General features: G+C 43.5%; 1 protein-coding gene across 2 annotated transcripts in view; it reads right to left on the minus strand.

Moving 5' to 3' along the window:
• Positions 1–6814: 6814 nt before the first annotated feature.
• Positions 6815–16809, minus strand: part of RIF1 (replication timing regulatory factor 1) — a 31097-nt gene continuing 21102 nt past the window's right edge. For both annotated transcript variants that reach the window (XM_073647209.1, XM_073647208.1), the window contains exons 26-36: positions 16426–16551; positions 15612–15751; positions 14780–14869; positions 14639–14690; positions 11965–14490; positions 11583–11720; positions 11047–11124; positions 9741–9856; positions 8954–9107; positions 8754–8865; positions 6815–8314 (exon numbers count right to left, since the gene is read on the minus strand). In XM_073647209.1, the coding sequence (XP_073503310.1) occupies positions 8088–8314; positions 8754–8865; positions 8954–9107; positions 9741–9856; positions 11047–11124; positions 11583–11720; positions 11965–14490; positions 14639–14690; positions 14780–14869; positions 15612–15751; positions 16426–16551 (3759 nt within the window). In that variant the 3' untranslated portion in view covers positions 6815–8087. The remainder of the gene's footprint in view (positions 8315–8753; positions 8866–8953; positions 9108–9740; positions 9857–11046; positions 11125–11582; positions 11721–11964; positions 14491–14638; positions 14691–14779; positions 14870–15611; positions 15752–16425; positions 16552–16809) is intronic.

The following is a 16809-nucleotide window of genomic DNA, read 5'->3' on the forward strand; positions in this document are numbered from 1 at the left end:
TTTAAATCTGGTGAAGCTTTAGTATAGATGGCCTAATAGGATCAGTGCTGCACACTGCTACAAAGCCCAAATTATTTTCCAGTCAAGATACAGATAAACATGATTAGTAATTTTAAATCTGGTGGAGCTTATTATAGATGGCCTAATAGAATCAGTGCTGCACACTGCTACAAAGCCCAAATTATTTTCCAGCCAAGATACAGATAAACATGATTAGTAATTTGAAAGCTTAAAACGGTTGGTAGGGTGATTTTAACCAATCATCAAGCTTTTACTCTCCCCAGGATGACACAGGGGTAGAAAAGTCGTTTCGGATCCATGATTTGTTCATCTTTATGAACGTGAGTCTGTCTACATTATCAGGGGAGAGCCGCGTGCGCTTATCTGTCAGCACACCACCAGCAGCGCTGAACACACGTTCAGACAGAACGCTGGCTGCGGGGCATGACAAGATCTCCAAGGCGTAAGTGGCTAGCTCCGGCCATTTATCCAGATTGGAAGCCCAAAAAGAGCAAGGGTCCAGTGACACAGTCGTGGCTTCAATGTTTACTTGGAGATACTCCTGTACCATCATCTCTAGGCGTTGACTATGTGTCAGACTTCTTGTCTCCTGTGGCCTTGCAAAGCATGGGCTAAAAAAGTGGTGAAATGATTCCGCAAAATTGATGTTACCAGCAGATACTGTGGTTCTGTTACGGTTTGAGTGCTGAACACTTGACGGTCCCACGGTTGGCAAGTTGGAACTGTGAGATTCACTACGTGCACCACTGGTATTTTGTGGAAAAGCACATGTAAGATTCTGCAACAGTCTCTGCTGATACTCATGCATGCGCGCATCCCTTTCTATGGCAGGAATAATTTCTGCAAATTTACTTTTGTACCGGGGATCTAACAGTGTGGCAACCCAGTAGTCAGGATTATTTCTAATTCTCACAATTCGAGGGTCATGTTGCAGGTAGTGCAGCAAGAAGGCACTCATGTGTGTTGCGCATCCAGGAGCACCAAGTCCCTGTTGTGTTGGTGGCGAGGTAACAATCATGCTTCCTTCCTCTGTCCTCTCCCCCCAACCTCGCACAACAGAAATGTGATCAAGGTCTCCCTCATCTGATGAGTCTTCCATCAGTTCGTCCTCCACTTCTTCCTGGGCTCCTGCACCTTCCTCACTAGTTTGGCTGCTACCATGCGCCCTGGTAAAACCATCTCCCCCACCCTCACATGCCTGCCGCCTTGGTGCTGCCGACCGTCTGGACCTTGCAGATGTTAGCCCTTCCGCATACAACTCCTCCTCCTCTACTTCCTCCACATCCTCTTGTGCCACCACCTGACTCCGAATTCTGTTTAACATGTGCTCCAGCATGTAAATCACCGGAATAGTCATGCTGATAATGGCATCGTCAGCACTAAACATCTTCGTGGCCATTTCAAAACTGTGCAGAAGGGTGCATAGGTCCCTGATCTGAGACCACTCCTCCAGCGTGATTTGCCCCACCTCTGGATCTCGTTGGCCCAGGCTATACGTCAGAACGTATTGCACCAGGGCTTGTCGGTGCTGCCACAGTCGCTGCAACATGTGCAGAGTTGAATTCCACCGGGTAGGCACATCGCATTTTAGCCGGTGAAGTGGCAGGCCCAGCGACTTCTGTAGAGATGTAAGTCGCTGAGCTGCGGGATGCGAACGGCGGAAGTGAGCACACAGCGACCGTGCCCTCTGCAGAAGGTCATCTAGTCTGGGATAGTGGGCTAAAAATTGCTGGACAACCAGGTTCAACACGTGAGCCATACAAGGCACGTGTGTGACATTGCCCCGGCGAAGGGCCGCACCCAGGTTTGCAGCATTGTCGCACACGGCCTTCCCTGGTTTCAGGTCCAGTGGAGACAACCATTCATGAAATTGGTTCTCCAGAGCTGACCACAACTCCTCAGCTGTGTGACTCACATTTCCCAGACATTTCAATGTAAAAACCGCCTGATGACGTTGAGCCCTACTGCCAGCATAGTAAGGAGGTGTGCAGGATCCCTTCTGCGCAGTTAGAAAGCTTGTGGCATGACCAGACAGGCTTTGGGTGCAGGTGGAAGACCGAGAGGAGGTTGAGGAGGCAGAAGCAGTGGAGGAACTTTGACATAAAGAGGATTGACGCACAACTCGTGGGGACGGCAAGACTTGGACAGCAGCCCCTTGTCCTGCTGTCACCATAGTTACCCAGTGCCCAGTCAGCGACATGTAACGCCCCTGTCCATGCCTACTCGTCCAAGTGTCTGTGGTGAAATGCACCCTGTCACACACAGAGTTTCTCAAAGAAGCGGTGATGTTGTGTGCGACATGCTGGTGGAGCGCAGGCACACCTTTCTTTGAGAAGTAGTGCCGACTGGGCATCTGGTACTGGGGCACTGCGACGGACATAAGGTCTCGAAAATCCTCTGTGTCCACCAGGCGGAAAGGCAGCATTTCTGTAGCCAAGAACTTGCAGATGGTGAAATTCAACCTCTTAGCTTTCTCATGGCTAGGAGGAAATGGTCTTTCACTTGTCCACATCTGAGGGACCGAGGGCTGGCTATTGTGCTTAGACGGGGTTGATAAGGGTGTCCCCGGCAAACTGCCAGTCTGTGAGGAAGATGCAGGCGGACATGTTAGGTTGCCTTGATCCAAAGGTGGTGCTATCGATATCGGACAGCGCTCAACACCAGCTGGTGTTACCACCTCCAAAGAAAATGATGACCTGCCAATCACGCTGGCTGTTGCGGGTAAAGAGGTGGCAGGTCTGCGCCCCAAAACAGGTGTGACCGCTGTCCCCCCAGTCACAGAGGATGAAGAGGCCGCGGATGCACAAGATATGGCAGACGGTGGTTGGCCCGGCCGGCTAGGCCGCATTGTAGCACAGTGAGCTTCCCACTGCAACTTATGCTTCATGTCCATGTGCCGGTTCATGCATGAAGTACTCAAACTATGTATTTTTTGGCCTCTACTTAGCTTTTGCTGACAAATGTTACAGATAACACGAGTTGGGTCATCTTTATCGATCTGAAAAAATGGCCAGGCTATGCAAGGCTTAGCACCCATGCGACCTGAAGAGCCACCACGACTTGTGGTGAGAGGCAGAGTTGTGTTTGAGGATGCAGTTGTTGACGTGCTTCCAGTACTACGTCTCTGTCCAGGAAGGCGCAACCTGACCTCATCGTCACTAGCATCTTCCTCCACCTCCTCTGCTGACCTCATCTCTTGGCTGACTGTGGGTTGACAGTAAGTGGGATCTCCGACCTCATCATCATCACCCTGTGCGTTATCACACCCGTCGTCCTCAGAGCCAACCTGTTCCTGCCCTGACAAAAAACTAAAGTTGTCGCTCCAATCAGGTATTTGAGTCTTATCATCGTCTTCCTCATTGTCTCCACCAACAGGAGTTACAGTTTGGGAATGAGGGTCTACATTATGGTCAGAACCTTCTGCGTCTGGTCCTGGATCCGACTCATAAAGATTCTGGGCATCAGTGCAGATCATTTCCTCGTCTGGATTCACAGAAGCGCTGGAGTCGACCTCTGATTCCCAGGCTATAGTATGAGTAAACAGCTCTGCAGACTCAACCATCTGTTCTACCTCATACTCAGACGGGCAGCTGGAGATTTGGGAGCTGTGAGGAAGCAAGTGCGATTTGGGTGACACCTTTGAGGACTGGAGTATTTGTGATGTTGAAGTTGATGTGGAGGAGAGCCCACTTAAAGGAGCACTTGATATCCGTTGAAGCACCTGCTGTTTTTGTGCCTCATCTGGAATTTGTAGCGATTGGCGTGGCCGTAAGAAAGGGATCTTATCACATTGTCCGCTAAAAGAAGTAGACATTTTAGTTTGGCTGGAAGATGGTCTTTCTTCTGCACCTACCCCACGGACACAACCTTTTTTCCCCTTCCCAACACGCCTATTCCCCTTTCCACCAGCAGCAGGCCTTTTTCCACTCATTTTGGTGGTTAACTAATTCACAACTCTGGAGTTGTTTGCACAAAAAAACAATGGATGGGAACCGAGCAGAGCTGAGTGACCAAACTGTGGTATTAGGCCAAAACTATTGGCTGGGTTAGATGCAGAAAAAAATTATATTCAGTTTGCAACCTGATGGAGGTCAGTATAGAAGGACTAATAGAACAAGTCCCACACACTGCTAGAAGCCCAATATTTTTTCAGAGCTAGATGCAGAAAAAAATTATATTCAATTTGCAACCTGATGGAGGTCAGTATAGATGGACTAATAGAATGATGCTATGCCCAAAAGATTTTACTTCACTAGGTGCAGTAAAAAAAAATTGGTATTCTATACACAGGTGGTATATCTTGCAACACAGATAGGCTACTCCACTGACTAACACACTCTGCAATAGGCCAAAAAGGATTAGCTTTGCTAGATTCAGCCAAATGCTGTGAAAAAAACTTGCACAGCACTGGCACAGACCTGCCTGGCAAAAACTGATAGGAACTGATGTAACCTAGTCCTGAAAAGGACTCCAATTACAATTAGTCTTTACTCCCACAATCTATCTATTTAAGAGCACAGACCTGCCTGATAAAAGTCGTAGGAAATGCTGTAACCTAGTCCTTAAAAGGACTGCAATCACAACTATTCCCTACTCCCAAGCTATCTGTATATTTGTGCGAAAATTGGCTTGAAATTAACAAGGTATAGCGCACACAGCAACAGCGGTGCCGTCTAACACGCAGCTGCAGCAGTGAGAAAATGGTGGCGACGGGGAAAATGGCTTGGTCTTATAGGGCAAGGACATGTGACATACACTGCCAATCACACATGCCCTTGCTTGTGTGAAAAAAAGCACTTCGCTCCGTGTGTGCGCTGCTGATAGGCTGACAGATTGCACCTCCCCACTGTAAATGCGGGAAAGAGAAAAAAAAATGGAGATCTTCATTATTCCTGCAGAGATCCATCCCCTGCCCCTCCCCCCGCCCCGCTGTACACTCAAACTGCGTATTAACATTAATTTTTATCATTACTGAGAAAAAATCCAGTTATGATTTTGGTGCACGAACAGTTATCAAACATAACCTCGAACAGCCGAATTTTTCTCAAATTGTTCGTGTTCGCCGAACGGCTCGAACACCGCCCAAAACAGCTCGAATTTGAGATTGGCGAACAGTTCGAGTAGAACAACGCTCATCTCTACTCTCCACATGCTGTGGAAATTTCTGCTGCGGATTATCATTGCGGAAAAAAACGCAGCACTACCAATTATTTTGCGGAAGCGCAGTGTTTTCGTCGCCATTGACTTGCATTGAATCGCTTGGATTCCGCATAACTACATCTGTACATGCGGATACCATGTGTTTCAATGTGCAGATGGTACCCGGGTGTGGAGGAGACTCTAAGCACCCAGGTACCATAGAACCTGTAAAAAATAAATATAAAACAAACATCATATTTACCTTCTGACGGCCCCCGCTGCGCTCGTCCTCCCTTGCCGGCAGATTGCGGTGGACTGAAGGACCTGCGCTGATGTCAGTCATGTGACAGCAGGTCCTTCAGTGTACCGCGGAGCTGCCGACAAGCCAGGACGCATCGAATCAAGACTCCGGGGCCATCGGAAGGCAAGTATAGATTTATTTTTTTATTTTTAAACACTCCTTCTTTTACAGTCACACTATATAAATCCATGTCGTTTACATGGATTTATATAGTGACCAAGTTGTCAAGCACTTTCCAAGTGATGCTAAAATCGCTTGGAAAAGCGGTTGATAACCCGCATGCGGAAATGCATGTGAAGAACACTTCACATCCGCATGTCCCTGGCAGGAAAACGCATGCACAATCCACATGTACAAGCCGCATGCGTTTTTTCTTCCAGGGGAGATGCAGAAACGCTCAGGAAAAAATCCAGAACATTTCTGCATCGTGGGCACATATCCTAAGAAAAACGTAGATTTCTCTGGCATAAGACACTGGATTACCAAAGCATCATTTTATTCTAAGTTCTATGACTTGCATGCCCATGTAGATGGCTTAGGAGGGTTGATCCTACTGACAAGATTCCCTTTAAAAGGTTGTATGGCATTAGAAAATAATTGACTTTTTCTGGGGATTAGCATGAAAAATGTAATATCCCTTTTTGTGCATGTATAAGGGGGAAATCTACAGCAGACTTCAATAAAGAGTCCGGCCTTGTTAACATTTCAGTCTCCCATGTTCTCTGGCGAGAGATGCAGGAACTTTTCTTCTTGTATCACCACTTTTACCAATTAAAGGCGTATATTTGCCTTCTGATTTTTTACATTTATAGGAAGAAGGTACAAATAATGGGGTAATATGAGTAGTTGTGCATCTAATCAGTCCCTCCTCCTTAATTGACAGCTCAGGCTTTCCAGGAGGCAAAGATGGATGGGAAGGTACACTCAACCAATTGGTGAGGTGAAGGTTGCACCAGGCACCTGTACTTGTTTTGTAGAATTTGTTTGCAGACAGTCTCTAAAAAGGGCCCAGTGATCAGATATTGGAATAAGCAGCGTATTACTTTGCCCACCCGAGCAGATGTCCTTTTAACCATCTACATTGCAACGGTCCCTTTCTAGGCATCAGTGGGAATCCAAATGATTTATACAGTGCGTGCTAGTGATAGGCCATCAATGACTGGGTGAGGATAAAAAAAAATATAAAAAAAATACAATGAATTCGAGAAGTGCAATGTCCTCAAAACATGGAGTAGCTTCCCTTCAAACCCTCGCAGTCGAAGCATAATTTTCCCCGAAACCAATCAGTGAAAGTTGTTGAGTCGTAAACGTGTGACTATAAGATGATCACTTTCATCAATAAACCAGTCGCAGTAAACATGGAAAAAAGTACTTTAATAGGTCAATAATTTTACATTTAAATTCTAAAAAAGGGAACAATATGCAGCGAATGACAGAAGCCTGGAGGAACCGACTTAAATTATATGTACAACCGGAAGGATCGGTCTGCAGTCAGCGCTATATACAGAATATACAAAATGAGGTGAGGATCTGTTCACGGAGAGGACTATAAAGATCACATAGGAGCAGGAACAAGAGCCCAATTTCTGATACAGTGGAAGAAGGAACAAGAAAAATCCCACAGAGGTGCTGAAATTATACGATAAAAAGTATAAAGGGAAACTACATCAACATGACCAATCTCCTCGCATAAAAGCACAAGTAGGTGTTAATGCCAGATTTTTAAGTAACACCCCTCCAGTAAACTTAAGGGTATTTGTACTTCCAGATTTGACACTTGAGAAAAAAAAACAAAAAAACTTTGCAAACACTGTTAGAAAAAACAAATCCCAAATTTTATGTAGATCTCTGCAAAGAAGCAATAGTATTTATTTTTTTAAATTCTAGACTATTGGTCAAATTTCATTTGTTAGATATTTAATTTACTGAAAAAAATAAAAATTTAGTTGCAAAAAAAAAAAAAAAAAAGAAGTTGAGGCGATTTAGGCACTCTCCATCTCCATATGGACAGGAGTATATAAAAATAATCTCTCCTATTCTCTGAGGCGACAATACCCAAAAATCACACAATACTGCTATTAGTTTGAGGTATGTAATCAAATCACCTTTTAATATGGGGGTGAGGAAAAAAACTAATATATATATATATATATATATATATATATATATATATATATATATATATATATATATATATATATATATATATATATATATATATATATATATATATATATATATATAAGCAGTGGAGTATTAGTTAGCATTAAATTTTACCTGTCGAGACCAGATAATTTCAGAAAATGGAAGTTTAAAAAACACTGTTCAGGCTTCGAAATATTTTGCTCTCACTTAAAGGAAGCAGACTATTTTTTGCCCAAGCAAATACAAAATTTAACCAAATATATAAATGGCCGGTACAATCTATAAACAGACCCCTTGTTAAAAAGGTAAGTAGACACCTGGTACGTAAAGCACTATGTATATAGCAGCAAGAAGTCTAAAGGTGAAGGGACTGCACATGGTAAGTTCTTAAAAAGAAATCCTATTCAGTTTCATTTAAAAATAATCTCCAGAAAGAAAGAACAAACACGTCCTGTAACAGGAAAGACTTCAGACCGGAGGCTCAAACAGAACCATCGTGAGGTGGAGACCTCCACCGGCACTGGAGATGTCGGAGAACACAGTTTGAGATCATGCCTAGTTTGTTCTGCATCTCGAATAGCTGGCTTCCCGAATACTTCCCGAGCTCTTCTGGAGTCAAAAGTTGCGAAAGAGCATTGATCTGGGCCAAAATGTCTGGAGTGGCTGATGCCTCGAGAACAGGTGCTGTAGCCAATGCCTCTGGTAAATCTAGGATGGTGAAAGGCACAAAATGTGCATTAGTAAAATCCAACAGCAACAGTGTTTAAAAGGATTGTCCAACATCCATGAGATGAAAGAAAGGACAACCCATTCTTTGGTTACCAGACCACTAAGGCCTGTGATTAGCTGCAGTAGACATTTGATGATGCAACTTGAGGTTTGCTCGAAAACCAGCAAAATCAATATGGCCCCTTTATATGAAAAAATTGATGATAGTCTGCAGCGGTCATGACACGCTGGGAGCTGTAGTTCACCCAGAATTAGAGTGCACAGAGCAGCGAATCTGTACTCCGCATAACTGGCCCATAATATAGAGAAGTCCCATTGATAGGGAATCTAGACTGTGAGCTCCAATGGGGACAGTGCCAATAATATCTGTAAAGCGCTGTGGAATTTACGGCGCTATATAAGTGACTAAAATAAATACCTGTCTCAATCTTCTCTTCATCATCAGCAGGTGCCAACTTTTCATCAACACCGTTAAGAGCTTTCTCGGCTTCATCAAGTGCAGCGAATTCATCATAACCTTTAGACTTGGTCTAGAAAAAAAACAAACAGGGGAGAGTTTATTCAAGCTCCGGACAGGACTATCCAGCATTGCTATTCACGCCCCGTGTTAACCCTTACCTGCTGCTCATGGTAGATTCGCAGGGCTTTCTTGACTGTAGAAATCTTTGGAGATCGGATTGGCAGAGTTTTTATTTCACATGGGGTCAGAGTACTAAGGTCACCGATTGTTTTAATGTTTTTAGCACGAATCAGTTGTCCTACACCTCTTGCCCTACAAAAAAAAAAATGCAACTTCAGCTGTGTCCGGTCCATCGTCTACAGTCTGATATCGATGACATTTCACTGCCCATCTTTACGCCTTGGAGAGCGAGACACTGATTCAGAGCTGAGGCCGCTGTGATCACAGGACTTCATTAATTACCAAGTTTTGTTTTTTGCAAAAAATAGCAACCTGGTAGTGCAAGAAATTAAACTTTACCTCCTTCCATCAACCAGGAGGAGATAAACAGCTGCAGTAATTCAAGACTAACTGCTTACACAACAAAATGGACAGTGCAGTCTGAGGCGAATAACACTACAGAGCAGAGATGGGAAGAGTTGGGCAGGCGGGCCACATGCGGCTTTTTGGTTGTTCCAATGCAGCACACTGATTGGTACAGCCAAAGGGCTAAACACAGCGGCGTCCTGCACCACGCGGTCGCCCCCTGCCCGACGTCTCACTTTCATCCTCAGGATGCAGATACCGCTGAATACAATGATGGAGCAGGAAGCCTGTGGCTCCTTGTTCCAACATTCTGCCTCTGTGACAGAGTCTGCTCAGCGGGTGCTAGAAGACGGAGCGGTTTTATAAGCAGATTACTGGGAGGGCTCAATTATCTTAAAAGTTATCAAAACTACAACTTACCACATGTTGGAAGTAATCTGGGGCAATATGACATCTACAGGAGTTGTGCAGTTCATCAGAGCTGGGTAAACGCTCTCTTTGGGAGAAGGCATGGATTCCTTTGTCATTTCTGAAATCTAAAATAAAAGATCTAGTGACTAGAATGGATCAACGAGACGAAAAAAAAAAACCCCAAAAAAAGGAAAGCAAAACATTTCCCAGGAACTTATAAAATTACATTGCAAAACAGACATAGCAAAACTATACAGCATATGTACATTAATACAAACTGGGGGGTGAGGGGGAAGCACATGAAGATGAAATAAGAGCAGGATAGAAGCTGTGTTGATATGAAGTAATGAAGCCATCAGCCTATACTAATGGTAGAGACAATCCCATAAGAATTTTTTTTTTTTTCCCCAGGAACTTAAAGTCAGGCTACAAAGTGTAAAAGTCTGTCTTGAATATGAGCAAAGAAATTAAGATTACTAAGTGAAAGTTAGTGCAATTCTATTAACTAAAAAGGTATTTTTTTGCGCAGTGGCAGCAACAAGCACTCATGGGTTTTTTTGTGTCCCACACTGAAGAGAGAAATTTTTTCCATGTGTCCTTCGACTTTAACGAAATGGTCAAAATTGCAAGTAAGATTTTTCACAGCAGTGCTCCCATAAAGTGGTACACCATTCTGTATACAGAGTAACCTGCTCTATATGGAAGCATTTACAAGGCATACTCTAATGGGGTTACTGATATGCCTGTTATGGAAAATTCGTGGCGTAAGTGGACTAGCCAATGTTGGCTGAGCCATGAGAAATCCTTTAGGGTGTAATCCAATAGTATCGACCCTTTACTCTCCAATAGACAAAAGTATTAGGCTATGTGCCCACGATGCAGAAATCAAGCAGAAAACTTCCGCTTCATTTCTGCATGTCCTTGGCCGGAAAACCGCGTGCGGAATTTGACATGCGTTTTTCGCATGCGGAATTGCCTTGCGTTTTTCAAATGCATTGTAGAAGGCAATTCCGCATGCGTAAACGCACAAATAATGGACATGCTGTGGAATTTTCCGCACATCAAACGCTAAGGAAAATTCCGCAGCATGGGCATTGAAATTGCGGATTTACATTGGGGCCCAGGGGAGAAGGATTACCAAGCGTTTTACAAGCGTTTAAGCTGCAAAATTTTCACAGCAAAAACGCTTGAAAAACGCACCGTGGGCACGGACCCTTAGCAGAAAATGGTATATCCATTGTTAAAGGTAGTTATAAAAGTGCAGTGTGCAGCAATTTCATATCAGTAAGTAAAAGCTGAGATATTCACTACTTACCAAACTCTTCTTTGAGCTTTTAAATCCAAGCACCCTGGCCCCAGGAGACACAAAGCCCTTGGTCGGAGTGGTGATAATCTGCATGGAAAAAATAGGTGGTTATCAAATGATGGCAGCCAGTGGCTTTTGAAGGACATAAGCAGCAATAGAAATGGCAAGTGTAACAGAGGGGAGTTTGTGGGGTTTTTTTTGTACCATGGGGGATATGTGGAACAAATCTGTGTGGGGCCCATGTACATGCTTTAAGTAAGACCATACCCCTCTTTATAAAAGCGTCAGAGCATTGATGCCGGCTGACACTTCTGACAGAAGCTCGGTCCGGTAACTGGCAACTCTGAAAGTGGCTGTTTGCTTACTTTAGGGAAGGCAAATTGCTGACCTGTGTATGCTTAAAAACATGACACGTGTACACATCAGTCTCCAAAAATGACAGCAAAACAATGTAATATGATGTCAGCTGATCACACTTGGCCTAAACACAAAAAAATCCCCTGTACCTCTGTAAATCACGGAGAAAGTACTGGAGCCACTCTTACCTTTGGTTGATTACTCGTTGAAAGTTTTAGACTTCTTGAGGCTGGAGAGGTAGTATTCCTTACAACAGGGCTTCGTCTGTCAATATCATCTGCCAATTCTTCTTGATATATTGGATCGGCAAAAGATACTCTCCGTATCTGCAAGAAAATAGGTTTGGAAGTTTTAGAACATTGCGTCAATCTTCGTTTTCCGAAATTCGCCATTATGAAACGTGGCAAAGGTTCTGAAGACCATCACGGATTTCAAGACTTAAGGAAGGTCCAAAGCTGACCAAAACCCACCATAAGGCTAAAGTAAGATGGGCTCCGTTGACTTTAGATACAACAGGACACGGCAAAACCCACACGTCAGAAATATCAGTCTGAACACAATGAATGTTACCTTGTTGATAGGAGATGGTGATTCAATTTCCTGCTGCCTCTTCAGCCCTTTCTTTAAAATACTTGTAGAAGGGGACGCAGATGGAGACCAACAGAAACTTCCACTTGGGCTTTCGTTTGCCTGGACCATAGAGGTCAATCCTTTGGCTTTTGGTGGAGAATCAATGTTGGCACGTCCTTCAACCAAATCTTCAAATACTATGTTCTCAGTTGTTTTGGGGGCCGCAGCTTCATCAAGTTTCTCCTCATCAGGAATCACATCTAGCTGGACAGCACCAGCATCGGAGACTTCAGAGATGGTTTCAGCGGGCTCTTCAATCTCTTCGTGCAAATCAGTGTTTTCTGTAACGGTGCCGGTCTCATCTACAGGAAATACTTGGTCTTCAGCCCCATCTTCAATGCCACTCAAGACTGTTTCACCATTATTTATTTCCTTACCATCCTCCTCATCTACAAGCATCGCCTGACCATTTTCAAGGTCTTCCTCTGGCTTTTCATCAGCCATGCTACTTGGAGGTACGTCATTTACCTCTATATCGAAGGTTTTATAGCCAGCGGTCTCTTGACTTAGCCCAGCAACTTCTATTTTCTTATCATCCATGTTTAACACATTTGTCTTTACCAAAACGACAGACTCTGCCTCCTTTGGACTTCCTGCCACCACGGTTTCATCAACACTGATTTCGGATGAAATCTCGGTGGCTTCAGCATTTTCCATTGGGACAAAAACTTGCGTTATTTCGTTAGTTTCGGTGGTGCTGTTATTTAAAGGAGCGATGGCCTGCTCTTGTTCTGATTCTGCATCAGTTCGGACCTTGGCAGCCGACTTGAAGAAGACTTGTTCGTTTGTTAGTGGTGTGCTGATAGCGCACGGCCCACAGAAGGTATCATTAAATTGCATGGACATCAACATGTGCCTCTCCTGGTTTTTTTCTTCATGTTCCCCAGATTTTAAGTCTTTAGTTAATGACTCAAAACAACAGTCACAGTTCTTGGACTTTCTAACCCTCTTACTTCTTTTATGGGAACAATTAATCATTTGGAGGCAACTCTGCGAGCTTTGAAAAACATCGGAGACTATGGTTGAGAAGTCTCCCGCCGTTGGCTCTGTGATTAAGCTTTCCATGGCACCATCACTAACCTCTGTAGCATTTTTTGAAATTTCGTAGGTTTTGCAGCACTCCGTTGTACTTAATTCAGAGTCCAGTTGAGCGTGGCCGCCTGGCTCCAACTCTGAATAGGACGCAGAATAGTCAGGGACTAATGTGTATGTTTTATCATCTATGTCTCTGATACTAGAGGACTCATCGGGGCGTTTCAAAGTCATTTCTATTTCACTCTGAGAAAATTCACCCTTATCGGATCTCTCAATGCTTCGTGGTCTGCCCCTTCGCCTTCTCTTAATAGAGACGTCCTGCGTTTCCGAAAGATCGGACTCCGAATTTTCCACAACAGGTACAACAGTTTGCAAAGATCGTCTCGTTTTATATCGGGGTCCAATGTTTGTTTTTTCTTGACTTTCCTTGCTAGAATTAGAATCCGGAAGTTCTTCATCTTTATGGCAATTACTAGTTATTCTGCCACTACCATCAGCATAGTCTTCTGGATTCCTAGAAACGTTCCAGTCGTCCTCAACCTCACTCTTCACAAGAACGTCACTCTGTTGCCTCTTGGCCGTATCTCGTACGGTCGGTGTTTTTTTGGACATTTTTGACTCTTCTTTCATTTGGGTGCGATTTTCCGATTCATTCTCATTCTTCACAGCATCTAGTATTTCAGACTGCCTCCGGGAAGAACGTCTTAAGGTTATCGGATTTGTAAGTGTTTTCTGAGGGTGCCCTTTATTTTGGGCTTTGTCTTCGGCATCTGGCGGAGTGTTTTCCTTGGTGTCTACTTTGCTATCTGCTACTGTTTTTCCCTTATTAAGCTCCTCAGCTTTTTCATCCATCTGTGAAGGTTGGGAATCCGGTACAATGTCACTTTCTTCCGTCTTACTGCGGAAATTCACAGCCGCCTTGCTAGGCTTCTGTTTATCGTCTTCAGATGTAGAAATCTGGCTTTCAGAAAGTTCTGCAGCACGTGAGGCTCTCGTTTCTCTCTTAGAGGCTGATTTAGTAACGTCCTTTTGGTTTGGCTTCGTTGATTGAGTTTGTGATGCGTTTTCATTCTTCTCTAACTTTTCACGGTCTTCTTTTTGGGATGTGTCCGCAGCCTCTTGACTATCCGGAACCAAAATAACTTCTTTTGATTTTACAAACTTTTTGTCTGCCAAGGGGCTAAGAGAATGATTTCCTGGACTGTCAAATTTTTCTAGAGTGATGAAGGATTGCCTTCTGCTCGGTGCTGGGGGAGGAGTGCCTAAAACCATGTCTGAAGAGGCAGAACCATTGCTTGTATTTGATGGATTCGGAGCCTCGTTCGTAGATTCATTAACGTCCTCCAACATCTCAACATCCATTACTTCTCTTGCACTTTCCTCTTCCTTAGTTGCAGCTTCAGATCTCTTCATTTCTTCAGCATTTTCTTCCTGCATAAACAGAGTAAAAATTAATTCTCGATGGAACTGCTGGAAAAAGCGGAGGTCGTATTACTACGCATGCACAGCCACGGCTTTATTCCAATGCGGCATTTAAGAGTCCCGTTCATGGGATGCCTTGAGATGTCGGGAAACCTACCTTTGCTTCAGAAACTGCTTCTGTCGGGTTGTCCAAAATGTCTGGTTTCTCTCTAATGTGAAGAAAAATACAAGTTCAGCTTGACAAATACATAAAGTTATCCAAGTAAAAGAATGTAAAATAAAAAGTATAAAGTCTCACAGCGAGGATTCCTGGCTCTGCGTATACTGCGAAAACAAGGTTGTGTCTTGAGACGCATCCAGATTGTTGTACATGGTGGGTATGTCAACCCTGAAAAAAAAAAAAAAAAAAAAAAAAAAACTTGAAATAAAGTGCAAACTAAAACTCATTGTGTGAGAAAACTAAGGAATCTGTACTTTCAAACTTTACATCTGCATGTGCTACTGCTTTATGCAAACACTGTAGTATGCCTCAAAGAATTCTGCTACTTTCTCCACTTATGACCCACTTTTTCCATTCCCCTGCCCCCTGAACTCAGTCTCTGAAAAAAAAAAAAAGCTCAACTCCATCTTGCTCAGACAAGATGGACTACCAGAACAGTGAAGTATCAGGTTACACTTCTGTAGAAAGGGGAAGAACAAGGTGAGGAAACTGGCAGCGGGAAACACACAAGGATCGTGGTGAGTTTAAGTATTTTCTATCATCCCAGAGCTGGATTCACATCTACACAGCTTAGTACTCTGTATTATGTCCTCAGTGCTGCTGCTTTTTGTCTGTGTGCCAAGTAAGGAGTTAAGAGCACGAATCTCACATGTCTGTGTATGGAGGATCATAACTAGTCTCCCAACAGCTCAGGCAATTGCAAATTTTAATATGGCCTGCAGAGGGGAAAACTGGTGAAAAAGCAGGATACAAGTCATTATGGCCACATGATAGAGTCTTCTAAAAAGATACTTACAAGTATAGTTACCCTTTAAAAGTTTTTCCCCAAACTTTAATGGACTGATGTTTTTGACCCACTTGGGGTCTTAATGCATCGAGAGACCAGCATCATTCGGTCCAAGCCACAAACCTTTTTGTCCGTAGAACTTCCTTCTGATGTTCAGTTAGCACCCGCTCTTTAGTTTCAGGAGGGATGAAAACGAAGTCAACTGATTTTTCCTCTTCTAAAAGCTTCTTTTTGGTGTTGGGAGAGGAGAAATCCAACTTCAACTGGAAAGAAGCAAAAAATTGTCGCTAGTTCAAAAGACTAAGGGCATAGGATTTCAGTCTAGCAAGCTCTATACCAGCAAGTGTAGGATGTGGGTGAGCATACAGTCTGCCAAAAGATAGATTAAAAAAAAAAAAAAAAAAAACAACACACCACACAACACTCACACCAGTCCCAAAACATGCTTGTACATGTCGCTAGAAAGTAATTTTAATCGACAGGTTTCCTTTATAGCTCAGAAAGTTCCAAAAAAACGACAGTAAGTCTAACCCATATTCTGGTTTATTTCACACAAGTTTCTTTACTCCTCATTTCTGTGCGTGTTCCTTCATGGGTTTGCTGCCTCCAGCCTGAATCTACAAGGGTGCACATTCCAATGAGAACAAAGAAAACCCCATGGTAAGAACCGGTGTGTCTAAACTTTTGACTAGTACTGTTTTTTTTTTTTTTATATTCCCTATTTTACTGTTTATTTTGCAGTTTTATACAGAAACTGGGGCATCCCAAGCCACCGCCAGTTACCAGCTAAACTGGAGTTACGTCCATATTGATTCAAGACTGAATGACAGTTGTACGTGTGTATTCACACACAGCTTCTATTCTGCACCGGTGTCTGTGTGTGACTACATACAAGCTGCCTTCTCGCCAGGTAGAAATAATTAATTGCATCTCTTACCTTAGCTTGTGGTGCTTTAGTTGGCGTTCCTTTAAGTTCTTCAGCTCTGGCCAGTAAGGAATCTCTTTTTCCAGCAGACTTCACTTCTATTCCACTGATTTTCGTCCCCAGCTCAGAACTGTCCACCTACATCAGAAATTTAAAAAATGTGTGAAAATCTGCACAAGTGGGGGGGAATGTCACATACAAAAAATAAAAAAATATTAAACAAGAAAAATTAAAGCGTTACAGCATCCGGCTCGCTTCAAAAGTCTCTTAAGGACTCAGGCATTTGGCAGTAACCAGATTCATACAAGCACAGGGTTACACAAAGCCTTAATATGACACCACTGAAATTCATCAAGACCCCATAAGGCAAGCACATGTGCAAGGGGCTATGGTACT

Source organism: Phyllobates terribilis, unplaced genomic scaffold (assembly GCF_046119375.1).
Source record: "Phyllobates terribilis strain yellow unplaced genomic scaffold, ASM4611937v1 Scaffold_9__5_contigs__length_417890890, whole genome shotgun sequence".
NCBI classification, from domain to species: domain Eukaryota; kingdom Metazoa; phylum Chordata; class Amphibia; order Anura; family Dendrobatidae; genus Phyllobates; species Phyllobates terribilis.